At 41.9% G+C, this 19,824-nt stretch overlaps 1 protein-coding gene and 2 non-coding genes across 4 annotated transcripts in view; all 3 read left to right on the top strand.

Annotated features, from left to right (window-relative positions):
* arhgef10 (Rho guanine nucleotide exchange factor (GEF) 10) overlaps window positions 1–19,489 on the top strand; it is a 59,963-nt gene extending 40,474 nt beyond the window's left edge. For both annotated transcript variants that reach the window (XM_020085135.2, XM_020085134.2), the window contains 8 exons: window positions 256–342; window positions 1,631–1,857; window positions 2,637–2,794; window positions 6,352–6,494; window positions 9,279–9,453; window positions 16,995–17,117; window positions 17,990–18,515; window positions 18,600–19,489. In XM_020085135.2, coding sequence (XP_019940694.2) covers window positions 256–342; window positions 1,631–1,857; window positions 2,637–2,794; window positions 6,352–6,494; window positions 9,279–9,453; window positions 16,995–17,117; window positions 17,990–18,495 — 1,419 coding nt within the window. In that variant the 3' untranslated portion in view covers window positions 18,496–18,515; window positions 18,600–19,489. The remainder of the gene's footprint in view (window positions 1–255; window positions 343–1,630; window positions 1,858–2,636; window positions 2,795–6,351; window positions 6,495–9,278; window positions 9,454–16,994; window positions 17,118–17,989; window positions 18,516–18,599) is intronic.
* On the top strand, window positions 6,663–6,736 carry trnai-aau (transfer RNA isoleucine (anticodon AAU)). Its single transcript has one exon. It is a non-coding gene; the product is annotated as a tRNA-Ile (tRNA).
* Window positions 8,659–8,732, top strand: trnai-aau (transfer RNA isoleucine (anticodon AAU)). Its single transcript has one exon. It is a non-coding gene; the product is annotated as a tRNA-Ile (tRNA).
* Window positions 19,490–19,824: the final 335 nt, after the last annotated feature.

Here is a 19,824-nt window from a genome sequence, read left to right as displayed (position 1 = left end):
GCAGCTCGTCTACTCCTATCAGTGCTGACAAAGTTCAAAAATGGCCGCTAATAAAAACTTCATGGCCAGTTGAGATTATTTACTTCAACATGGCTGAACCACAGATCTTTGACAATTCTACCTTCACGCTGATAAACACTCATTTGCACGGCAATAAAGACAACCTTGAACCCTTGACACTAGTATTGCATCTGTTTTATTGACTCTATCTGTTGACCTTACTGTTCTCTCTTGCTTCCTCCTGTCCTGTCCCAGGTGGAGTGTGCTGTTCATAACCCAGAGCCCCATGTCAACAGAGAGAGCACAGCAGACACTCCTGTCATGGGCCATGGATGCGTCTGGGTGAGACATTTTTTTTCCCATCATCCCCTGGAAAAGAAGCAGTGTTAGCTCAGATCTAAACAAATACACAAAACAAGATCTTATTCCACGGTTTACAGTGGCTGCCGACAGTAATGAGGCTCTTTTCTACCCAGAGGAAGAACTACATTTGTAGCTCTGTAGGAACACATTCATGTGCCTCAACTTTGAATTCAAAATTTGGTCAGAGCATAAAATATAAATTATCTGCCTTTTTTCTTATTTTATATTGAGAAATGTTGTTTTAAATGGGGGTATTGCACATCGGCAGTCTCTTACGTGTACAGATGCAAATTAATGTTGACGGCCGATGCTGTCAAAATGCTGTTAACGCTGCCTGACAGCTATAGATAATTTATTCAACGTCTGGTGTTAGGTCCTTGTGAGAGATGAACATGAAATTTGAAAGTGACAAAAGTGTAACATTTGACAAGATGACAGTAGCTGTTGACTATTCAGAGCTTGTAAAATTATGTAAATTGTGTTTTTAAGCGATTACTTCAGCAACTCATCAACGAGTAATGAAGGAGAAATTTCAGCGACTCAGCGAGTTGTTTTCCCGACTTGAGATCGCGTTCACATGAATTCTCCCAGTTAGGAACTCTTTTTTATAATAATTCCGACACCACATTAACTCATGAGTCTTGGACTAGAAGTGTGTTGAGTAGCTTATCAAATGTTTGTTGGCAAATGTGCAGTTTGCTTATATTCAGCAGCTAACACTATTAATACATGACAGTATTCTATCATCAAGTCCAGCTCTTCGTTTTTCAAGGAGACTGATTTTCCCAAAAACCGCCTCAGCAGAGCAGATGGTTCATTTTTGCTGTTTATTTATTTAAGTGTCTAATGTGCCCTTGAGAAAGACACTTAGGGTTTAAAAGTTATTGCTTCAGTATTTAAGTTGTTCTCAAAATACACAATGAATTTCATAACCAAAGCTAAGGCGGTGCTGCTTGGATCTGTTAGATATATAAACATATCTTCAGTTGCTTATGTTCATGGTGAGGTGACATAAGAAATGTTGCTGAAAGATGTTAAACTGAGAGAGGAGATTTTTAAATTGTCCGTCATGTTTTGATGTGCACTCACTAATGTAATTAAACTTTGCTCTGGGTGGAGACATTTGTTTTTACTCATGCATTACATTGGAAATACTTTTGTATTGTTTGCTATCTTCTTTCACATTCTGCATTGGAACGATGTTCACTCAGGCTTTGGCTCCTCAAATTGTTAAATTCATCTGTAAAACTGATATTTTTTTGTCCAGGTGGCAAGTTGCACTAACCAGATGGGCCAGATAGCCATTGTGGCCATGCAGAACTCCAGTCCTAAGGTGACAGAGTGTTTCAATGTGGAGTCCCGTATCCTGTGCATGGCCTTTGTCTCAACTGAGCAACCCCAGGAAAATGGCGAGAAGGTCCCAGAAAACAACCACGTCCCTGCAGCGAAGGCCAGCGATTCTCCCAGTGTCTGTCTGGGCATGGAGGAGGGCAGGTACACATGGTTAAACAGTGTGTGTGTGTCTTAAAGTCTATCTGTAGCAACCATAAACATTTTTGTGAAAGTTGTGTTGTTCTAGACCCCTTCATTTGACACCAGAGTTTATCAGTAACACAGAGAAAGATCCTTCATGGTGGCCAGCTGCACTTCAGTGACCATAACTCAATGCAGAATTTAATACTATCGTTGCTAAGACCATCTTTATGTACTGCATGCAATAGGTCGAGAAATGCTGTTACTAAAAAAGAATTTGGAATTACTTTAAATGAACTTTGGAAAAGCAGCTTCATAGAAAGTGAGGACACTTAAGGGCGCTCTGAGAGCTCATACCTCCACCAAGGCTAATGCCCTCTCTCCCCTCCCTTAATGCAGCATTTCCTATTCATTATCTAGACCTCGTGGCCGACCATATTCTAATTTGTTCCACCACAGTTTCACGATATGCCAAAAGATTTTCGTTACACTTCTCATAATAACATAACAACACTCACACACAAGGGATTTTGATCCATTGCGGTTTGCGATCTTGTGCTATTTGTTGTTGCTAGTTTAGCTCATTAAGTTATATTTATGTCAAATATAACACATAATGCGTCTTGAGAATGTTTTTTTTTTTTTAGATTTCTGTTTTCCTCGGATGTAAAGACAGAAATCATACATACTGCATCTACAGCCAATATCTTACTGATGATATGCAGATATGAGTGCATGTTAAAGTATGTTTCTGTATTAAGTTCTGTACTAATGGTAACTAATCTCTCTGCCCTGCTCAGTATCATCGTGTATAAGAGCAGCCAGCGGTCCAAGAAAGTACGTCTGCAGCATTTCTTCACACCAGACAAGTCCACTGTCACCAGCCTGGTCTATAAGAAACCCTGTCTGTACGCCGGCCTGGTCAGCGGCTCTGTGGCCATTTACTCCAGATCACAAGGTGTGTGTGTTAGCGCGTGTGGGTCTGTAAATGTGTGTATCTGTTACATTCACAGAGTTCTGCTTTCATAGTGTTTGTTGATACTCTTAAATAGCCATAATTAGGGTGATTACGAGGTTAAATCACTGTTATTGTGCAAAACAGAAATCCATCCACTGAGTTAATTTGATTTTTTGAGTGTGGACTCTGCCATTGTTTTCTTAGATATTTAGTCTGTGCCTGCCCAGAGTTTTGTAATTTGTGCGTGGATAAGAGCACTTGTTGCCGACTTTACTACTTGACTTTTTGGATTCAGCAACTTTAGACACAGCTCTGCTGTCACTTTTTACGTTAAGCAACATACCTGGTGACATCTTCAATCAATAGGCGGATAATTAATGTCTTAAAATGCTGAAAAGTTTGGGGCTAAAATAACTCAGCTACACATTTGTCCTCACTGAATGAAAGGGGTTATTTTCAGAGATGTTGTTTTATGGTCCACTCCAACTGCTTTTTTTCTCTGAGGTTGCCGTTACTGTTTAAGTCAGAGGTTCTTTGTGAAAGCTCGGGGGGGCTCTTCTGCTGTGCGCCGAGGTTCTGTTTCCGTTTGCTCCGTTGTCTGGGAGAAGCCAATTCGTTAGTGGTGACCTATTTAAAATCTGCTCCTCTCAGACGAGCACAGACAGCAAAGAGAAGGATCTGGGCTGCTCTCATCCTTCAGTCCTTGACATTCTCCGTTTTGTTTTATCTCTTATTAGTTTTCATAGCAGTGCAAACAGACGGTCTCGGAGCCTCTCACACATTCCCTTTCTTTGTTTTCTCCGTTCTTGTCCGATTCCTCTGCATGTCACGCTGTATTGGTTAAGATGAATTCATATTTTGGAACATGGAGAAACATAATCCTTGCAGAGAACTTTTACATTTAAGGATAATGCTTGTGTGTGCAAAACAGAGAGAAAGAGAGTCAGAGAGAATATGGATGATGGCCTGAGGATAAAAAAGAGGAAAACTCCTCCCACAGTCAAGCTACAATTTGCCTGGAAGAAACATGCAGCATATGTAACCGTTCAGGAATGTTTTCTGGGCCACTCATGTCTTTTTTTCCTCCACACACGTCTTATTAGACAGTGGCACAGTGTGTGCCAGTGTAACTGAATGTTGGAGCTGTAGTTGCTTTTCATCATTTGTCACAACAAGTGTGTCAAATCACTTCCCAGAAGAAAATTCCTGGCGCCTAAAACTCTAATTTGTTATAATTTCCACCCATCTCCAGCGCTGTCACTGAGATACAAAGCTCGGTGCTGAAATCATGAGTCATCCTGCATAGTTTGGTAGGGAAACTGTGCCCTGCATGCCGATTATGAGACTGCTCAAGTACTTTGTCACTGCGGCTGCCTGTACACCATTAGCATATAAACTAGACCCACGGTTTAAATTGTAGAGAAGAAAGCCGGCAGAAGTAGGAAAAATGATCAGCTTATATTCCTTGACATTGCACTGTCATCTGATCAAAGCATCACAGCGAAGTGATATGGAAGACACTGAGCCTTCAGTGCTGAGTTTATTGTTGTCGCTGCAGAGAAATGCTCCTCTGCTGCTGATGCAGTGTGTCTGATGCCGAGGCTCGCTCAGCCTCATTCTGCCACGCTCGCTATTTCCTCTGTGACTGACTGTATTATGAGGGATGGAGAAAGAGAGAGGCAGTGATTCGGCAAAGGTCGCACGTCACATACAGACACTCAGATCATAAACTCCGTCCTGCCGTTCTGTGTCACGCCTCTGCTGTTTCCTTTTGAGAATAGTTTACATATTTTTTTGTTAAAGAAATAAACTAGAGCAGTGCCGGTTCTAAACCTGATTGTTCTCTTGGCCTGTGTTCATTCTGTGGAGCTACTACTGAATTATTCCATTAGTGAGTCCTCCTCAAACAGTTCTACAATAAACTGTCACTTTTGATTGTTTGTGTGCTGGACGTCGTGTGCAGAGTGAAGTTAGAAAACTTGTTGTGTTCATCCTACCTGGTTTGTCTGCACTGAAGCCGTAATAAGATAATCCTTTATTAGTCCCACTGTGGGGAAATTAACAATATTACAGCAGCAAGAATCAATGTGTCCATGATCAACTAGAATCAGGTTTTATTTCACTCTGATACTATCTACTAAGTTCTTTCTTTAAATGAAACTGAATTTGCTTGATTACTGTTCATGTGTGTGGCTGTCTGCTACAATCTACAAGTTCACAGTTTCTCAAAATTACAAAAAACAAAAAAAAACAAATCACCAAAAACTCTGGTGGTGTTTTTGACCCAGTTGTCGACCACTGATGTAGTTTATCGGACGACGTAGAAGAAGACGGTAGATATGGTACTCTATACACACATACACTACTATCCAATTCTCTTGCGTATAAAGTACATGCTTACTTATTTTTTTTAAATGTTTTTGACTGTCCTCTTTTTCCCCATCGTGGAACTAATGAAGGACTATCTTATCTCATCTTATCTTGTTACACTGCGATAAGAAGCTTGTTGCAGCTGACACTGACATGAAGGAATGCTATGGTTGAAAATGTGAGATATGTGGGCAGACTCGCTTCAGCAGAGACGACTTACATAAGCCTCCAACTTGGCACTCGTGTCATTTTCTTCCTCTTCCTCCACTGCTCCTTTCCTTTTCTTATTTTCTCTTTTCTTTCTCATGTGCATTCACCTGCACAGTATGATCATTACAGCAATATAAAAAGGGCACTGCTGGAATGCTAATCCCACCTAGCTCCTTTATTTGGGAGATTACCCTTACTTCCCCAGTCATAACTGTACCTCTGAAAGCACACCTCTCTGTCTCTGTGTGGCTTCCTTCAATAGCCGCCTTTGTGCCGTTTCTTAAACAAACACTGCTGGTCGGGCAACATTCACTTCCTGGGCTAGATTAGCTCAGGGAATGTGGTATCTGGAGGAAATGAACTTGGTATTTAACACAGGGCTCTTCTAGCTCAAAGCCATTTTACTGATGCACTGTCCAGTTTTTTCAAAAATAGAACTTAGATTTTCTCTTATTTTAGGAAAACACTGATTGAAATCCAAACCAGAACAGTTGCAGAAACGCAACACGCTGATATTTATAAAGGCACTCCATGTGGTGTTTCATCGCTGGCGCTGTAGGTGCCCGGGCACATGTAGAGCAGAGTGTGTAGGAGGTGTGTGTGGGATTCGGCTCTGAGTAAAGCCTGGCAGCCCATCTATATTCATAGTGAGGGCTGTGAAACCCATCAATGGCCACTCTGCAGAGCTGCAGATCACCTTTACAGACGACATATATAAAGACAGATTGACTGTTAAATTGTCCTCAGTGAGCCGCTCCCTTCTAACTATTACATGAAAAATTGCAAAAGAAGAAAATAATATTAAAGAGCTGATGTACAGTACTGCACTGTAACTTATATTTCAACATATACACAACTTATCCCAGCTCGATGTACTGTCTATGTATTCTGTGTTTGAGCACATTTGGGAAATTATTTATTTATTTTTTTTAACTTATTTGTTCATTGATTTTACAACACTGTGTTTGTCCTTCCAGACGGTTTGTGGTGCAGTGACAAGCCCAAGGTGCTGAAGCTGGGAGTCCTCCCAGTCAAGGCCATGCTGGCGGTGGAGGAGCATCTCTGGGCATCATCGGGGGGCCAGGTCTTCATCATCAGCACCCACACACATTCTGTGGAGGTATGAAGCCTCACTCACCCTGATACTGTTTTCAGGCTGTCATAAATACGTGTCGTGTGTGTGTGTCTATGTGTCTCACAAAAGCAACCCCTTCTATATCATACAACACTTACTGTAGTATGTACATAGTACGTCCAAAAAAAAGTAGGTAGGAGTGTGCGTAAACAAGGCCGGTTAGCTCAGTTGGTTAGAGCGTGGTGCTAATAACGCCAAGGTCGCGGGTTCGATCCCCGTACGGGCCAGGTTGTTTTGATCGGATGGGATAGTGAAGTGAGGCCAGTTTAGCTCACAAACTTACAACTTGATTAACCATAAGTAAAGGTAATACTGTAAAGTACTCTTGTTGCTAATATGATAACATCCAAAACCAAACAGGCTCCAGAGAAACCGGATCATTAGTGTGTTAATCATCCTCATGTTTTTGTCAAGTCTCTGAGAAAACCTGTGTCAGGTCAGCACAAAAAGACAGTTTGGAATCTGTTTTGTTTACTTGAAGGTAATTTATTGAGTATTTCAGACAAGTACTATAGAGCATCCAGAGTTCAGTAGAGAGGCAGAGTGATTTTCTTTTTATACAAATTATTGGGTTGTGAACCTTCATAAGGAAAGTAAAGAGGAAACTTTTGAGTTTAGATACGTACACCATTGCTTATTGTTTAATGTTTTAGGCATGAACTCCGGGAAATGTCTGGAAAATTGAGTCCAGGCGTTTCAGGGATTTCACATGAAGAACGCAGAAGGAGATTGTTCTGGTCAGACCTGTTGACAACAGGAAAAGAAAATACCCTTATCTTTCCAAGTTGACCTCTTCGTCAGCGTCTTCTACTCGTATGGCAAATCTTTCTCGTCTGTCACCTCTTAGGAACATCACAAACACACCTACTCACTCGCTATGACTTTTTCCTGCTGTATTTTCACATGGGGTGAGAGATATGTCAGACGGGGTTGACAGTGACAGTATGGAGAATCTCCAAAGAAGCTCACTTGTACATTTGCATTTTTACATACAGCCCCTCCGGAAAATATCTGAAAGCAGCTTTGAAGTATAAAAGGCATCTACTAGATCAGGGTGCCTCACTTCTCTTCGCTCTCTACTTACTCTTCCTGCTCCCATTTTCCTGGAATATGGACGTTATTCCCTTTGTGTGTGTTCTGGCCTGGTTTAGGGATTGGAGGCACCTGCCTTGGGTCCAGGAATAGTAACGTTCCTCTGACATGCACTCACTCATAATCTGTTTAGCCTCATTAAGCTCATTATGTTGCACCACCTGCCTGTCGCTCTCTCTCTTCCTCAGTGAGGGCTTACAGTTTGTCCACAGTAGTGACTCTAAGTCCAACAGATGAGGGAAGCATGACTGGATATTTTAATAGATACTTAGTCATTTGAATTAATAGATCTAATATAAATTACAAGGGTTTACACTTAAAATAAAATGTGCGATACAGTACTTGATTGTTTCAAATTTGATCAGAACCATGTACTGAGACACTTGTGAACCACCTACACATAGAGCAATGTGTGGTGAGATTATGTAACCAGTGGTGATGGAGTGAGGCTTCTCTGGAAGTTTACATGTTAGGAGATCAAAATTACAAACTGATTCTGATTAAATCTAATGAATGAATTGTAACTTGAGATTTTGATTTAATTTGAGATTTATAAACCAAATCTTCTTCATGTACTTCTAGTTTTTTTCACCTGACTCTCGTTATTGACATCACCTCTGAATAAATATCTTTTAAACGTTTGGCCATGAAAAACCCCATTGTATCATATTCTGCTTTGCACTGTGGAAATGCGATTCTTCATTTTGATCCGAGACATAACAACCACTCACAATGCATGGGCAGCTGCAGTCTAAACTGACTTTCTGTGGGTTGATTCTCCAGTTCATAGCCACCAACAGCCAGAGATTCTCCTCGAGAACATTTAGTTTAAGTTACAAATATAATACTATTGTGTGCTGTTGGTGCAAAAACCTGTTAGAATTCCTTCACGGAGTCTATCGTTCGCCAGTGTTCAGGTTTTACACATTATTCTACTAAAATGAAAGTGAAAATGCATTTATGGTGATGTAGATGGACGGTTTATAATCCTACAGGTTGTATACACTGACACATGTAACTGAACGTTGAAAAAAGTAGGTAGTACTTTGTTAATCAAGGCCGGTTAGCTCAGTTGGTTAGAGCGTGGTGCTAATAACGCCAAGGTCGCGGGTTCGATCCCCGTACGGGCCACTCTGTTTTGATTGGACAATGAAATGAGGCCAGTTTAGCTCATAAAGTTACAATTTGATTAAATCGTATGTAAAGGTAATAATGTAAAGTACTGTTGTTGCCAATATGATAACATCTTAAATGAACTCTTTATAAATACTTTCTCCACTGCCAGTGTACATGGAACACATGTCTCTTCACACACTCTTTATTATGGATCTCAACCCTCCAGTATTATCAGGCTGGTGCATGCCAAAATAGAAAAATAATTTTTTTTTTGTATGTTTTTGTTTGTGGCAATCCTTCTCGGCACATGTCTTCTTATCTTTGTACCTGTCCCAGTCGGCCTGTGTAAAATGCGTTTATGGTGATGTAGATGTTAATGAGAATTATGGTTTATAATCCTACAGGTTGTATACACTGACATATTAATATCTGTATATCAATTGAATTATTTAATTGTTTATTTTTATGTGAGAGGCTTCGTCCCTCAGTCTGAATTTTTTGTCAGCGTGCAGTGGTAGTTGATGACTTACTCCTGTCACTTGCCCTGTCCTCCTGATCCAGAGGCAGCTGGAGGCCCACCAGGAGGAGGGCATGGTGGTGTCCCACATGGTGGTGGCCGGGGTGGGCATTTGGATCGCCTTCAGTTCGGGTTCCACACTCCGCCTTTTCCACACGGAGACCTTGGAGCACCTGCAGGACATAAACATCGCTACACCAGTCCACAATATACTACCTGGTAATACATCATTTTCATTTTGTCTGATCTAACATCTCATGGACACTTAGATATATATGAACTCAGTAAACCTAGCCAGGGTCAACTACTCTGTCAATAACCTTTTCTGTGAAAGATTTAGTAACATAAAAGTTTGTAGTTCAGATATTCAGCCTCAAGGACAATTTCATCCATAGACAACATTGCTGAAATCCTTTCTTTTTCATGAATGTTCTTCTTATTGCCTCTTCGTCTACTCATGTTTTATTTTCACATTTTCAGAAGATAAATTGTTCTTTGGATCAACTCATTCCTTCTCCAAAGTAACTACAATTACTGGCATGAATGTATTTTTTTAACGTTAAATGTAAAAGTAAAAAAAAAACACGTATAAATCACAGCTATTTAAAAACATTCATTGCCTGCAGGTGGTGCTAATGCCAAACATCTAGTGGCTTGCCTGTAGGGGGTGGTATTGGCATGGCGACATCTTTCTGTTTAAACCGCTGATGCTACGACTTTTTACCCAGGCCAAGAAGGATTACGTTTTCACCCCCTGGCCATTTGTTTGTTAGTTTGTAAGCAGGATTACACAAAAACTACCAGACAGATCACCATGAAACTTGGTGGAAGGATGTGGTATGAGACAGGGAAGAAGGTGCTGATATGGATCTGCTCCCTGAGTTTTTTTCCACTTTCTTTAAATTGTGAAATAGAAGGTTTTTCAGGGGTTATGGTACTTTCATCAATCAGAAAAATCAGACAAATTTAAGGAACTGATATGAGTGTGGTAGCTTGATTGAACTAAAGGGACTGTTGGACTCTAAGTGCTCTTGCAGGTGGTTCAATCTTCTATGATTTATGCTACACAATAACCAACACCACCACCCTTCTCGTCTAGCGGCCCTCACAGGATAAACAGTATAGATAAAAGATGGATTGACTTATTCAAGTGTTTTCTCACCTTGTAGAAGTCCTTGGCCTGTGTACAGTCGTGTGGTTTGAGATTGATTCATAGCGATTCTGCGGTCTCACCACTGTACCCACCACCATCACTCTCGGTTCTCTTTGCCTTCTCTCAAGTGTCACTCAGTAATGTGATCCGCACGCCTGGCGGGGCCTGAAACCCTTTAGCGAGTGTCAAACTGTCCAACAAAGAACAGCAAAGCATAGGTGGTCTCCTTTTTGATCATCTCGTCCACTGTGCTTATCAAATACGGCTCTGCAACTGTGGTTGGCGTTGCATGTCCCTTGACCTCACATGTCAAAAATGCTGTCTTACTTGGTGCCTGTCAGCAATTAAATGACATCAGTGTCATTGTTAATCCAGACAGCTGTTGTTATGGCAGCTCTGTCACGCTCTCGTTCTCTTCTAAACAGTGGATCTGGGACCTCTCATTTTGTCTCTATTCATAGTGTTGCGTAAAAACAAATCTTTTGACCTCCTCAAAAAGTAATTTTATGGCAACGTAGTGAGTTTTGCAAAGGTGCTGTGAAAGGAAAATCCAGCTCAAAGTTGAGCACAAACACAAACTTTTATAACTGACCAAATATAGTCATGAAATGACATCAACTTGAAATACAGTGCAGAATTACAGCTGAGCTACTTTAATATATCAGCGTAGATTAACAGTCCTCAGCCTCATGAAACATGAGTGAAATGAATCACTTAAAAAGAATAAACAACCCCTTCTCCAATAATTAATCAAAATGTAATGGTGGCAAGCTTTCTTTAAATTTATTGAACCATAAAAATAAAACAGATCAAAACAGAAACAACTAGAACTCCTTCCACCAAGTTTAATGGAAATTGTTCCAGTGGTTTTTGTGGAACCCTCGTAACAAATGGACAGAGGTGAAAACATAACCTCTTTGTTGTAGATAACAATGTAGGAGTATTTGCGGGTTGTGTTTAACCTTGAACAGATCTAATGTAGCGTTACAAGTGAGTGCAGGGATTCTGATCACAGAGGTTTTTCTCTGCTTTGAAAGGCATTTTAATTACATCATTCCACCGCCGTGGCTCACCCTTGATCCGTGATGTTGTAAGGCGCTGCTGCTGTAAACCTGTCATTAGCAGGTTGTAACAAATACTGAGGCAAACTAAATGAGCCATCGCTCACAGACAGTTTGATTCCAGATGAGTTTCTTTCAGATGAGCTAATATTTGTTTTAGAGGCTCCGGAGACGTTAACCCCATGATGCACTGTGCAATGCCCGAAACTGAGGAATGTATTGCATTGTATTACACCGTAACACTGTTTTCAGCTCCTGCCTGTGTCCTTTAGATTTGGTTTAGTTTCTATGGTCAAACTGTTTTTAGCGGGGTGTGACATAAGGAGAACTTCTAGCCAAACATTGTTGCTGAGGATGTTCAGATCAGATCAGATGACTGTTACAGTGACAGTGAACCCGGGCTGAAGTCATCACAGTAGCTTTGGATCTTGTAATCTGTTGTGTTACGTCAGCGTGACCCAAAAACAGAGTGGTGTGTTCTGTTACTGAGAGGAGATTGCTGCCGTTGGTATGAGGTCTGGATTTGTGCAGTTCAGTAACTGCTGATTTCATCCATGCAGAGTAATGAAGACAGCTGCGGGTTGGTCAGAGTATACAGAAGAGTCTCCTAGCAAAGTTTTCTTTCAAGCTGCTTTCCAACATTCACTGAAGTCTCGATATTACCTGAAGTGGCTGGAAATGAGAACGCAAATGTCAGAGTCAGCTGCTGTGGGCATTTTCCATAAATTATTCTACGTACCATACACGCTGAAGACGGCAATGACAGTGAGATTTGACAGCTGATGCCAGTGTCGAGGTGCTGTAAGCAATAACAGCAAGATGTATTCATCATGTCCTCCCTCCTCCATGCTCTCACAGACGCCACACCTCACATGAATTTTCGGGAAATTTTTCTGTTGTTGTGAACGTGTCTGACTGTGTCCTGCTGGTTTCTTCATATGTCAATGGCAAATACCGAAAAATGTCCAGACCCTGTTTTCCAGAATTTTCAATTCTTCGGTCCTTTACAAACTGGAATGTACATCTGGTATAATCTTGGTTCTTTTGTGTTTTGATACCTGAACCTAGATTTTGAATCTGTGTTTGGTGTGTTATGATCTTCAGATATTAACTGGCCCTGTAGCCTTACTTCCTCATTACCAATACTGTCATTACCCTAGTTTAGCATAGAAAGTGTGTAAAGTGATTCCCCCGAGGGATTTCTCTGTTATTGCTATGAGGTAGAAATAACATTCAGTGAGGCATCGGGAGTATTTAGGTACAAAATGTCAGAAGCGGGTTTGCGTGTGAGTCGTGGTAAATCTGCTAAATCTGGATGGTAGCTCCTTTCATCAGACTCTTCTCCTTACTTCAAGCGACATTAGTTAATCAGCAGAATGTCAGATCCCTTGTAATTGGGTTTAGGGAGATGGTTTAAAATGTCACTCATTCATTAGAGCAGCTTTGAAGCCAAAATCCAGTTCTGCAAATGTTTAAAAAACAAACTGCAACAAAGAACCATTCTCTCATGTCCTATTGTAACCATGGTTACAGGTTTTTCACCGTGGCTCCATGATGAACAGCCCTTCTGCAGCGTCATGCTTCTGACTGTAGAGAAAAACAGATTAATGTTCAGTACTGTCAGCTCTGAATTTCCTTGAGGAAACTTCAAATTGCAAGCAAAAGATAAGAGACCTGCTCCGAGTGCCTGGATCCTCTTGAGTTGGTGAGAGAATCTCTCTGTGATGCCCGGTGTTTGGAGTTACGGGGAAGGCCTCTTGGTCACACAGATGTGAATGATAAAAGCTTCCTGCTCTGGGACCTCGCTGCTCGTACTGGCTAATAGGATCCATGCAACCGCAGAGGAAGCCGTATCTGGGACAGACCACCACACATGAAAGCTTTCATCCTCTGGGCTTCGCCATCGAAAAAGTTCACTTCCTCTGATAACTGCAAGGGCTCCTTGGACTCTTGTCAGTCAGCAAAGAAATCAAAAGTTCGTTTTAATCCATGATCAAGGCTGTGGAGATGAGAGTTTTTATGTTTTAATGAAGCAGTTGCATTAAATCCACCTGTCCACTGGTTCTGCCTGTCGTCTGTTTTGATCTGCTCCACAGTGTTCCACCGTGGCATTAACTGCTGCTGGGGAACAGGCCGAGACCAAAAAATGGGCTGTTTCTGCACAATCTCTGGCGTAATTGGATTTGCCAGCCAAACTGTTTGAGACAGAGAGGGACCGTCCGCCATCGATGTGTGTGAGGCCAAGAGTGACGGGTCCTTCATCTACCGTGCTTCGCTCTATTTACACTTGTTTACAGAGACACGAGATAGAAATAAAAAGCAATGAAATTAGATCATTTTTTTATATTTTAATCTCCAGGAAGTTCACATCATTATGAAGGAATATCACATTACAGACCCTAATGCGGATGTGGTTTGTCTACAGAAAACACAGTCAGGCTCAGGACTGATCCAGTGAGCTGTATCTCCTCAAGAAAAAAACACAGGGCGTTGTCTTCTGTGTGAATGGCATCGATGAATGGTGCAGTGTTAAATGCAGGAGGTGCTGTAGGTGGGGTTATCCTTCTCATGTTCAAGCATGTTGGAGCAATTTCTGCTAACTCCCGTCTTTGGAGACAGCACTTCCTTGTCCAAGCACTGAACACACAGCGGGTTAATATGCTGTAATAGCCGTCATTATCACTGTAACTCAAAGCTCGTGTTTATTAAAGAATCTTATACAGTTTATGTTTTAGAGTAATTTAGTGGTATCAGTAGCTGATTGGATGTCGTGTTGATGGAATACTTTTTCTATATGTTCCCAAATACTGAGTGTAGATTTTCTTATTACCTCCACCAATGAGGTTGTAGTTTTCACCCCTGTCCATGTGTCAGGGAAGAACCCATGACATTTTAGTCTGGATTGGTGGATCCAGGATGAAAAAGTTTTCTCTTTCTTTAACATTACGATATATAGGACACTTTTTGACGTTTTCACCCAGAGAATAATTCATGGATCTTGATTCAAATAATCAGACGTATTATGGGAACTGATTTATGAGTGTGTGAAAATTTGGGCCTCGGTGGAGGCATGCGTTCTACTTAGTGTTATTCTAGAGTGTTGGTTGGTTTGTATGTTTTTTTTGTTAGCAAGATTACACAAAAACTACTTGACCACAATTCCACAAAACTTGGTGCAAGGATGCAATATGGGTCATGAAAGAACCCATTACATTGGGCGTGGATCCAGGATTTTGGACATTTTCATTGATTTCCTAGCGAATCATTCATGGACATCTTGATTTAAAAAGAGCCATATTAAGGGTTCTTATTTAGGGTTCTTGTGGATGTGAATTTATTTTATTGAACCTCTGTGGGACCAGGGTGAATCTTTTTCAGGACAAAGAATCTACAAAAGCTGTAAAACAGTCATAAAATACCCAAATTAAAGGAAAAATTTGGGGAAATCATTGTGTTAAATGTAAATAAGTTTAAAATGTAATTCAAGACTAAGTTCTGATGAGGCACTTCAAAAGGCTTCCATCAAAGCAAGACTGTACTGATGTCTCAGAGGATGGTGGCTGACTGGCTGCTGTGCTGAGGGTCTCGGCTCTCTCCCTATGCCGCTCTGTGACCTATAAAGGCAGCCATGCGTGGTGTAATGGGAGACAAACATCGGGGGGGGTCAGTAAATAACACCTCCAGCTTCTCTTTGTTTGTACGCCACCATTGTTGCACAACTCCCAACACAGATAACACGCTTATTCCTGAATGAGCATTCACTCACAAGCGCTGACTCAACATGATAGCATTCCATAGCAGCACTGTGATGGAGCTGCAGCTAAAACTGAGAATCTTTTAAAATGATTAAAGTTGTGTAGTATTTTGTATTCCTTGTAACACCATGGTTCTGGTTCAGACTTAAATATCTCAACAGCTTCTGGATAGATTTCTATGTAAATGTATACAGTGATTCGTGGTCCTCAGAGGATGAACCATACTCACTTCAGCGATCTATATGGCACATTAGGCTGGTATTTGGGTTTTCAATCATGTCATGTTGATGAAATTTATAGCATCAAATATAAGTAAAACCAAACTTTCCTGAAAAACATATTGCGGTCAGCCACCAGGGGGCGATCAAGAACATGTTTTACAATAGTAGTAATAAAGAATGAGGGTGTAACTTCCAGCTCTAGAGCCTGTGATCCAATGATTCCTCACATGCTGCTGATCTGTTATTCCCGCACTAACAGAACGACTGATACAGTGTATGATTGTAAAGTTTGGGATTTGCTCCTTCCGCCTGCTGGTGCTTGTCAGGACTAAGTGTAGATCAAAGTGGTGCTGTGGTGTGGGATCAGAGCCAGAGCTGGTCCGTGTTGATGCTCACTCTGGGTTTATTTTAGTTCACCCTCTGGATGGGGAACTCCAAATATTATGAAAAGAGGAAGTTGGGCAAGGCCCCCCTCCGACCAGCAGGCCGTGTGTTTCTGCTCGCTCTGGATCTCATTAGAAGCACATGTGAGCCCCGTCCTCCGCTGTACCTGCCCGTCTATCTGGCAGGATTCCTGGAAGTGTGGCAGGGTGGCGTACGTGTGCCCCGAGCAAGGGGTCAGCTCCAGCGAGGGGGGCGGGGGGGTCAGGCTGCAGAGACTGGCAGTAATTTTTCCTTAAACCCAAGAGGATTACTTTTAGGGAGGAAATTCAAGTCAAGCTGTTGCAGCAGTAATGACTCATGACAGTCTCGCCTCCCACATAGCAGCACTGAAATGACTGTTTTTTCCAAACCCCAGATTCTTCACACAATCATAAGAAATGATGATTAAAATGTACAAATTGATTCAGTACAAATAACCAGATACCGTTTCTTACTCTTGTTCCTGACCATGCTCCCGTGCGGGGACGGTCCGAGCCGAGCGCCAAATTCCACATCACAAGTCACCTTACAGTTTGTCAGCGAGCCTGAAAGCTGCTGTTAACTTCACAAAGGCGGCTTTTAAAGTCCAAAGTAGCATCACAGTGATTTTTCTAACCAGGAGGCAAAATGAAAGGTCGGCTCAGATTGTCCCTTTGTAGCTGCCGTAAGCTTTCTCAATAGAGGCAGCGCTCCCTGCTTAATTACTCCAATCTGTTACATAACACTTTTGTGTTTGCTTGTCTGACTCAAAGCCCACAACAGATCTGCGTTTTTCTGCGTTCAGACTCTTGAAAAGAGCTCGCTCTTACCCAGACTCCTCTCCTCTACGTTGCCCTGGAGACAAATAACCGTTGAACATCATCGCTGCGGAAATGCCCCCACTCGCTAAAAAAGATATATCTCCTCCCTCCCTCCCACACACCACACTGTTTTCAAGCTGAAGTGGCCCATTAGATATGCACTTCTCTGATTTTCCAGGAGACTCAAGTGTGCACGGTGCGTCTGTGTGAGGTCCAACAGTTCACACCTGACACTTAAACCATAGAAGATGTCTCAGACAGGAGCCATTTAACTCTGACGACTTCAAATGTCACTGGATTGACTTCAGAACATGAAAGCCATGTTGTGTGTCTGTTTTGCTCTGTAGGGAACCAGAGAGTGTCAGTGAGCAGCCTGCTGGTCTGTCATGGTCTGCTGCTGGTGGGGACCAACCTGGGGGTGACTGTGGCCCTCTCTGTCCCCAGACTGCAGGGGATCCCCAAGGTCACAGGTAACACTGAAACATCACTGTGTACTATTTCAAATGTGCTATTGTCGGATCAAGACTTTAAAGGTCCAGTGTGTAAGATGTAGGTGAAAGGAAAGAATAATTCTCATGAAGTTTTCACTAGTTCGTTTCATCTAAATCGTATGAATTGTAGTTTTCTTTACCCCAGAAAAAGTCCTTTATATTGTAATACTTTATATTTACATAGAGGGGACCCTCTCTACGGAGGCCGCCATGTTTTTTCATCACCAGTAGAGCGTGTTTTCCCCCAGGTGCGCCGTGTTTGTCTTCACAAAGGCACCGGAAACCAACGCATCAGAATCAAACACAATATAAGGAAAACAATCACTGTTGTACGTTGTTCTCAAGATGTAAAAAACAATAAGTACACAAACGTTCTTGGATATTTACTGGCTGCCAAAATAAAGAAGGAGGATAAATGAGCATGTGAGCCAAAATACACTTGTGTCTCCTACACAGTCATTTGAGTTGTTTGACCTGGGAGTGAATGCCGACTGTATTCATTTCCATTGCAGACTAACAGTTTTACACAGCATGGCCATGCAATGACATTTAAAGATTTTATTTAAAGAGTAGATTTTGCATTGAGGAGTCAGTGCTTTGCTGTTTTAATTACTAAGAAGTTATTTGTGGTTTGTTTTGCTTCTGATAGGTTCCAACATTACTCATGTTAGGTGAGGGGGATTATATTCTATAGTTATTGGCACAAAAAGTGGCAAATCAAACATGTGATATAGTTGCAGGTAATTCATTTCAGTTCTCAGATATGTTTATTGATGATAAACATTAACAAACAAATACTAAGTGTGTGAAACAAGCAGGATGAAGGCTCATGTGTCTGTGCTCGTCTTCAGGTCGGGGCATGGTGTCCTTACACGCTCACAGCGGATCAGTCAAGTTCCTCACTGTGGCTGCCGCAGTCTGCAATCGCTCCACGGGCCCAGCATCCTCCACCCCTCCCACCTCAGTCCAGCCAGCAGAGCCTGAGGATGCGGAGAACAACCCCGCGCCCTCTGATTCAACGCTGACTCCTCCTCAGGGACGAGGCGTGTGGCTGGGAGAGGCGGGCTGCACCACCATGGCTCTACGAGACTCTGCGTCCTCCTCCTCCTGCGGCTCCCTCGCGCAATCCCAGGGTTCGCTGGAGCACGGGCCCGAGGACGGGGCCCTTTACGACGTGCTCCACGACCCGGCCCACCAGCGGAGGGGTCGCCGCTCGAGCAAGGTGGACGTGAGCTCGCTGCTGGTGGTGTCCGGAGGTCTGGGCCACCGCAGGGTGAACAAAAAGACCAAACCGTCTCGCCATGAGGACACAACCTCCACTATCATGATCTGGCAGATTCCTTTACTGAACATGTGACACCAAAAACTCATTGATGGGTCAGTAAAACAGCATTTTATCAAGTAGGAAATATGTTGTGTGCATTCCTTTCACCAATATTTCTCTTTTTCTGTCTGTTGCAGGTTTGAGGTTCCACAGGATTGTCACAGGGAGACAATGTTACACTTCACAGAATATTATTTGAATGGAAACAACTAAACGTGTTATTTAAAGCACAACTGCATCATCGACCCCTGCCATAAAACACAAAGGATCAATAAAACCACTCCAACCATGACGCCTGATACAAACATCCTCCTACAGACCGGTCAAAGGATATTCTCTACTTGTTAAGGATGTATTTAAAAAACACTAAAAGGTCTTTTCATTTCACCCCCTGATAAAAGTGTTCTGTAACATGGCTAATACATTCCATTACGTTCCAGTGTTTGTGCCGTACAGTTGACTGTAAAGGACTGCAGTGTTTAAACCAGTGTTGAAAAGGAAACGGGACTCAAACAACAACACTGTCCCGCTCACAAGTCTCGAAACGACAGAGCTTTGAAAGTGTTACGGAAAAGTTTCTCGTAGGATTATTAGGATTAGGATTTCACATCGTCTGTCAAGGCCCGAGTTGTAAATATGACATGTAGCAACTCAGGATTACATGTGCAGCAGATCCGGGGTCAGAGGAAGTTTTACAATGGAATCAGATTTTTTTTTTACTATTGGAGCTGCAACTATACTGTAAACAGAGCAAAGAAAGGGATATAAAGAAAAAAAGGTGAAATATGGATGACTGAATTAGTTTGAGAGGGTTTGAGGAGAATCCCTGGCTGGCCAGGTTTCTATTCCTAAAGGGAAGAAAGAGTCTTTATCACCACAAGAGAGTTATTGTTTCCCCCTAATGCATATTTGTTTCTCACGTAAGGATATTTTAAAAAAGGATAAAAAGCTTTATACTTTGTCATGATTTGACTGTATATCTATTATGTGCATTAACAAATCCATAAACATTGTTTTGTTGAGCAAACTTGTGTATTTCCTTCCTTTTTTTTTTTTTTTATCCAGTTTACTTTTTTTTCTACCCATCGTGTCTTTCAGGGAAATCCACGTCGACCTTATGGAAAACAGATTTTTATCATATTTAAGTGGAGATAAAAGGAAGAAATGGTGTCAGTGTGACTACTTTCTTCAATCTAACCTTGTACTTCTCCTCCGCTCCGACTGTGTGCAGTCATCAGTACATGCAGGGACTAGCAATGTGCCTGAGGGGCTGCAGGAACTGAGCCTGATGCAGCTCTTCCTGGATTTTGCTGCTCATTTCTCCCACTGCCGAGCAGAAAGGGTCAAGACTTTTCCTCTCTC

Source organism: Paralichthys olivaceus, chromosome 12 (assembly GCF_024713975.1).
Source record: "Paralichthys olivaceus isolate ysfri-2021 chromosome 12, ASM2471397v2, whole genome shotgun sequence".
In the NCBI taxonomy this organism is placed as follows: Eukaryota; Metazoa; Chordata; class Actinopteri; order Pleuronectiformes; family Paralichthyidae; genus Paralichthys; species Paralichthys olivaceus.
Note: the sequence above shows the minus strand (reverse complement) of the source record. Positions and strands in the feature narration are given on the sequence as shown.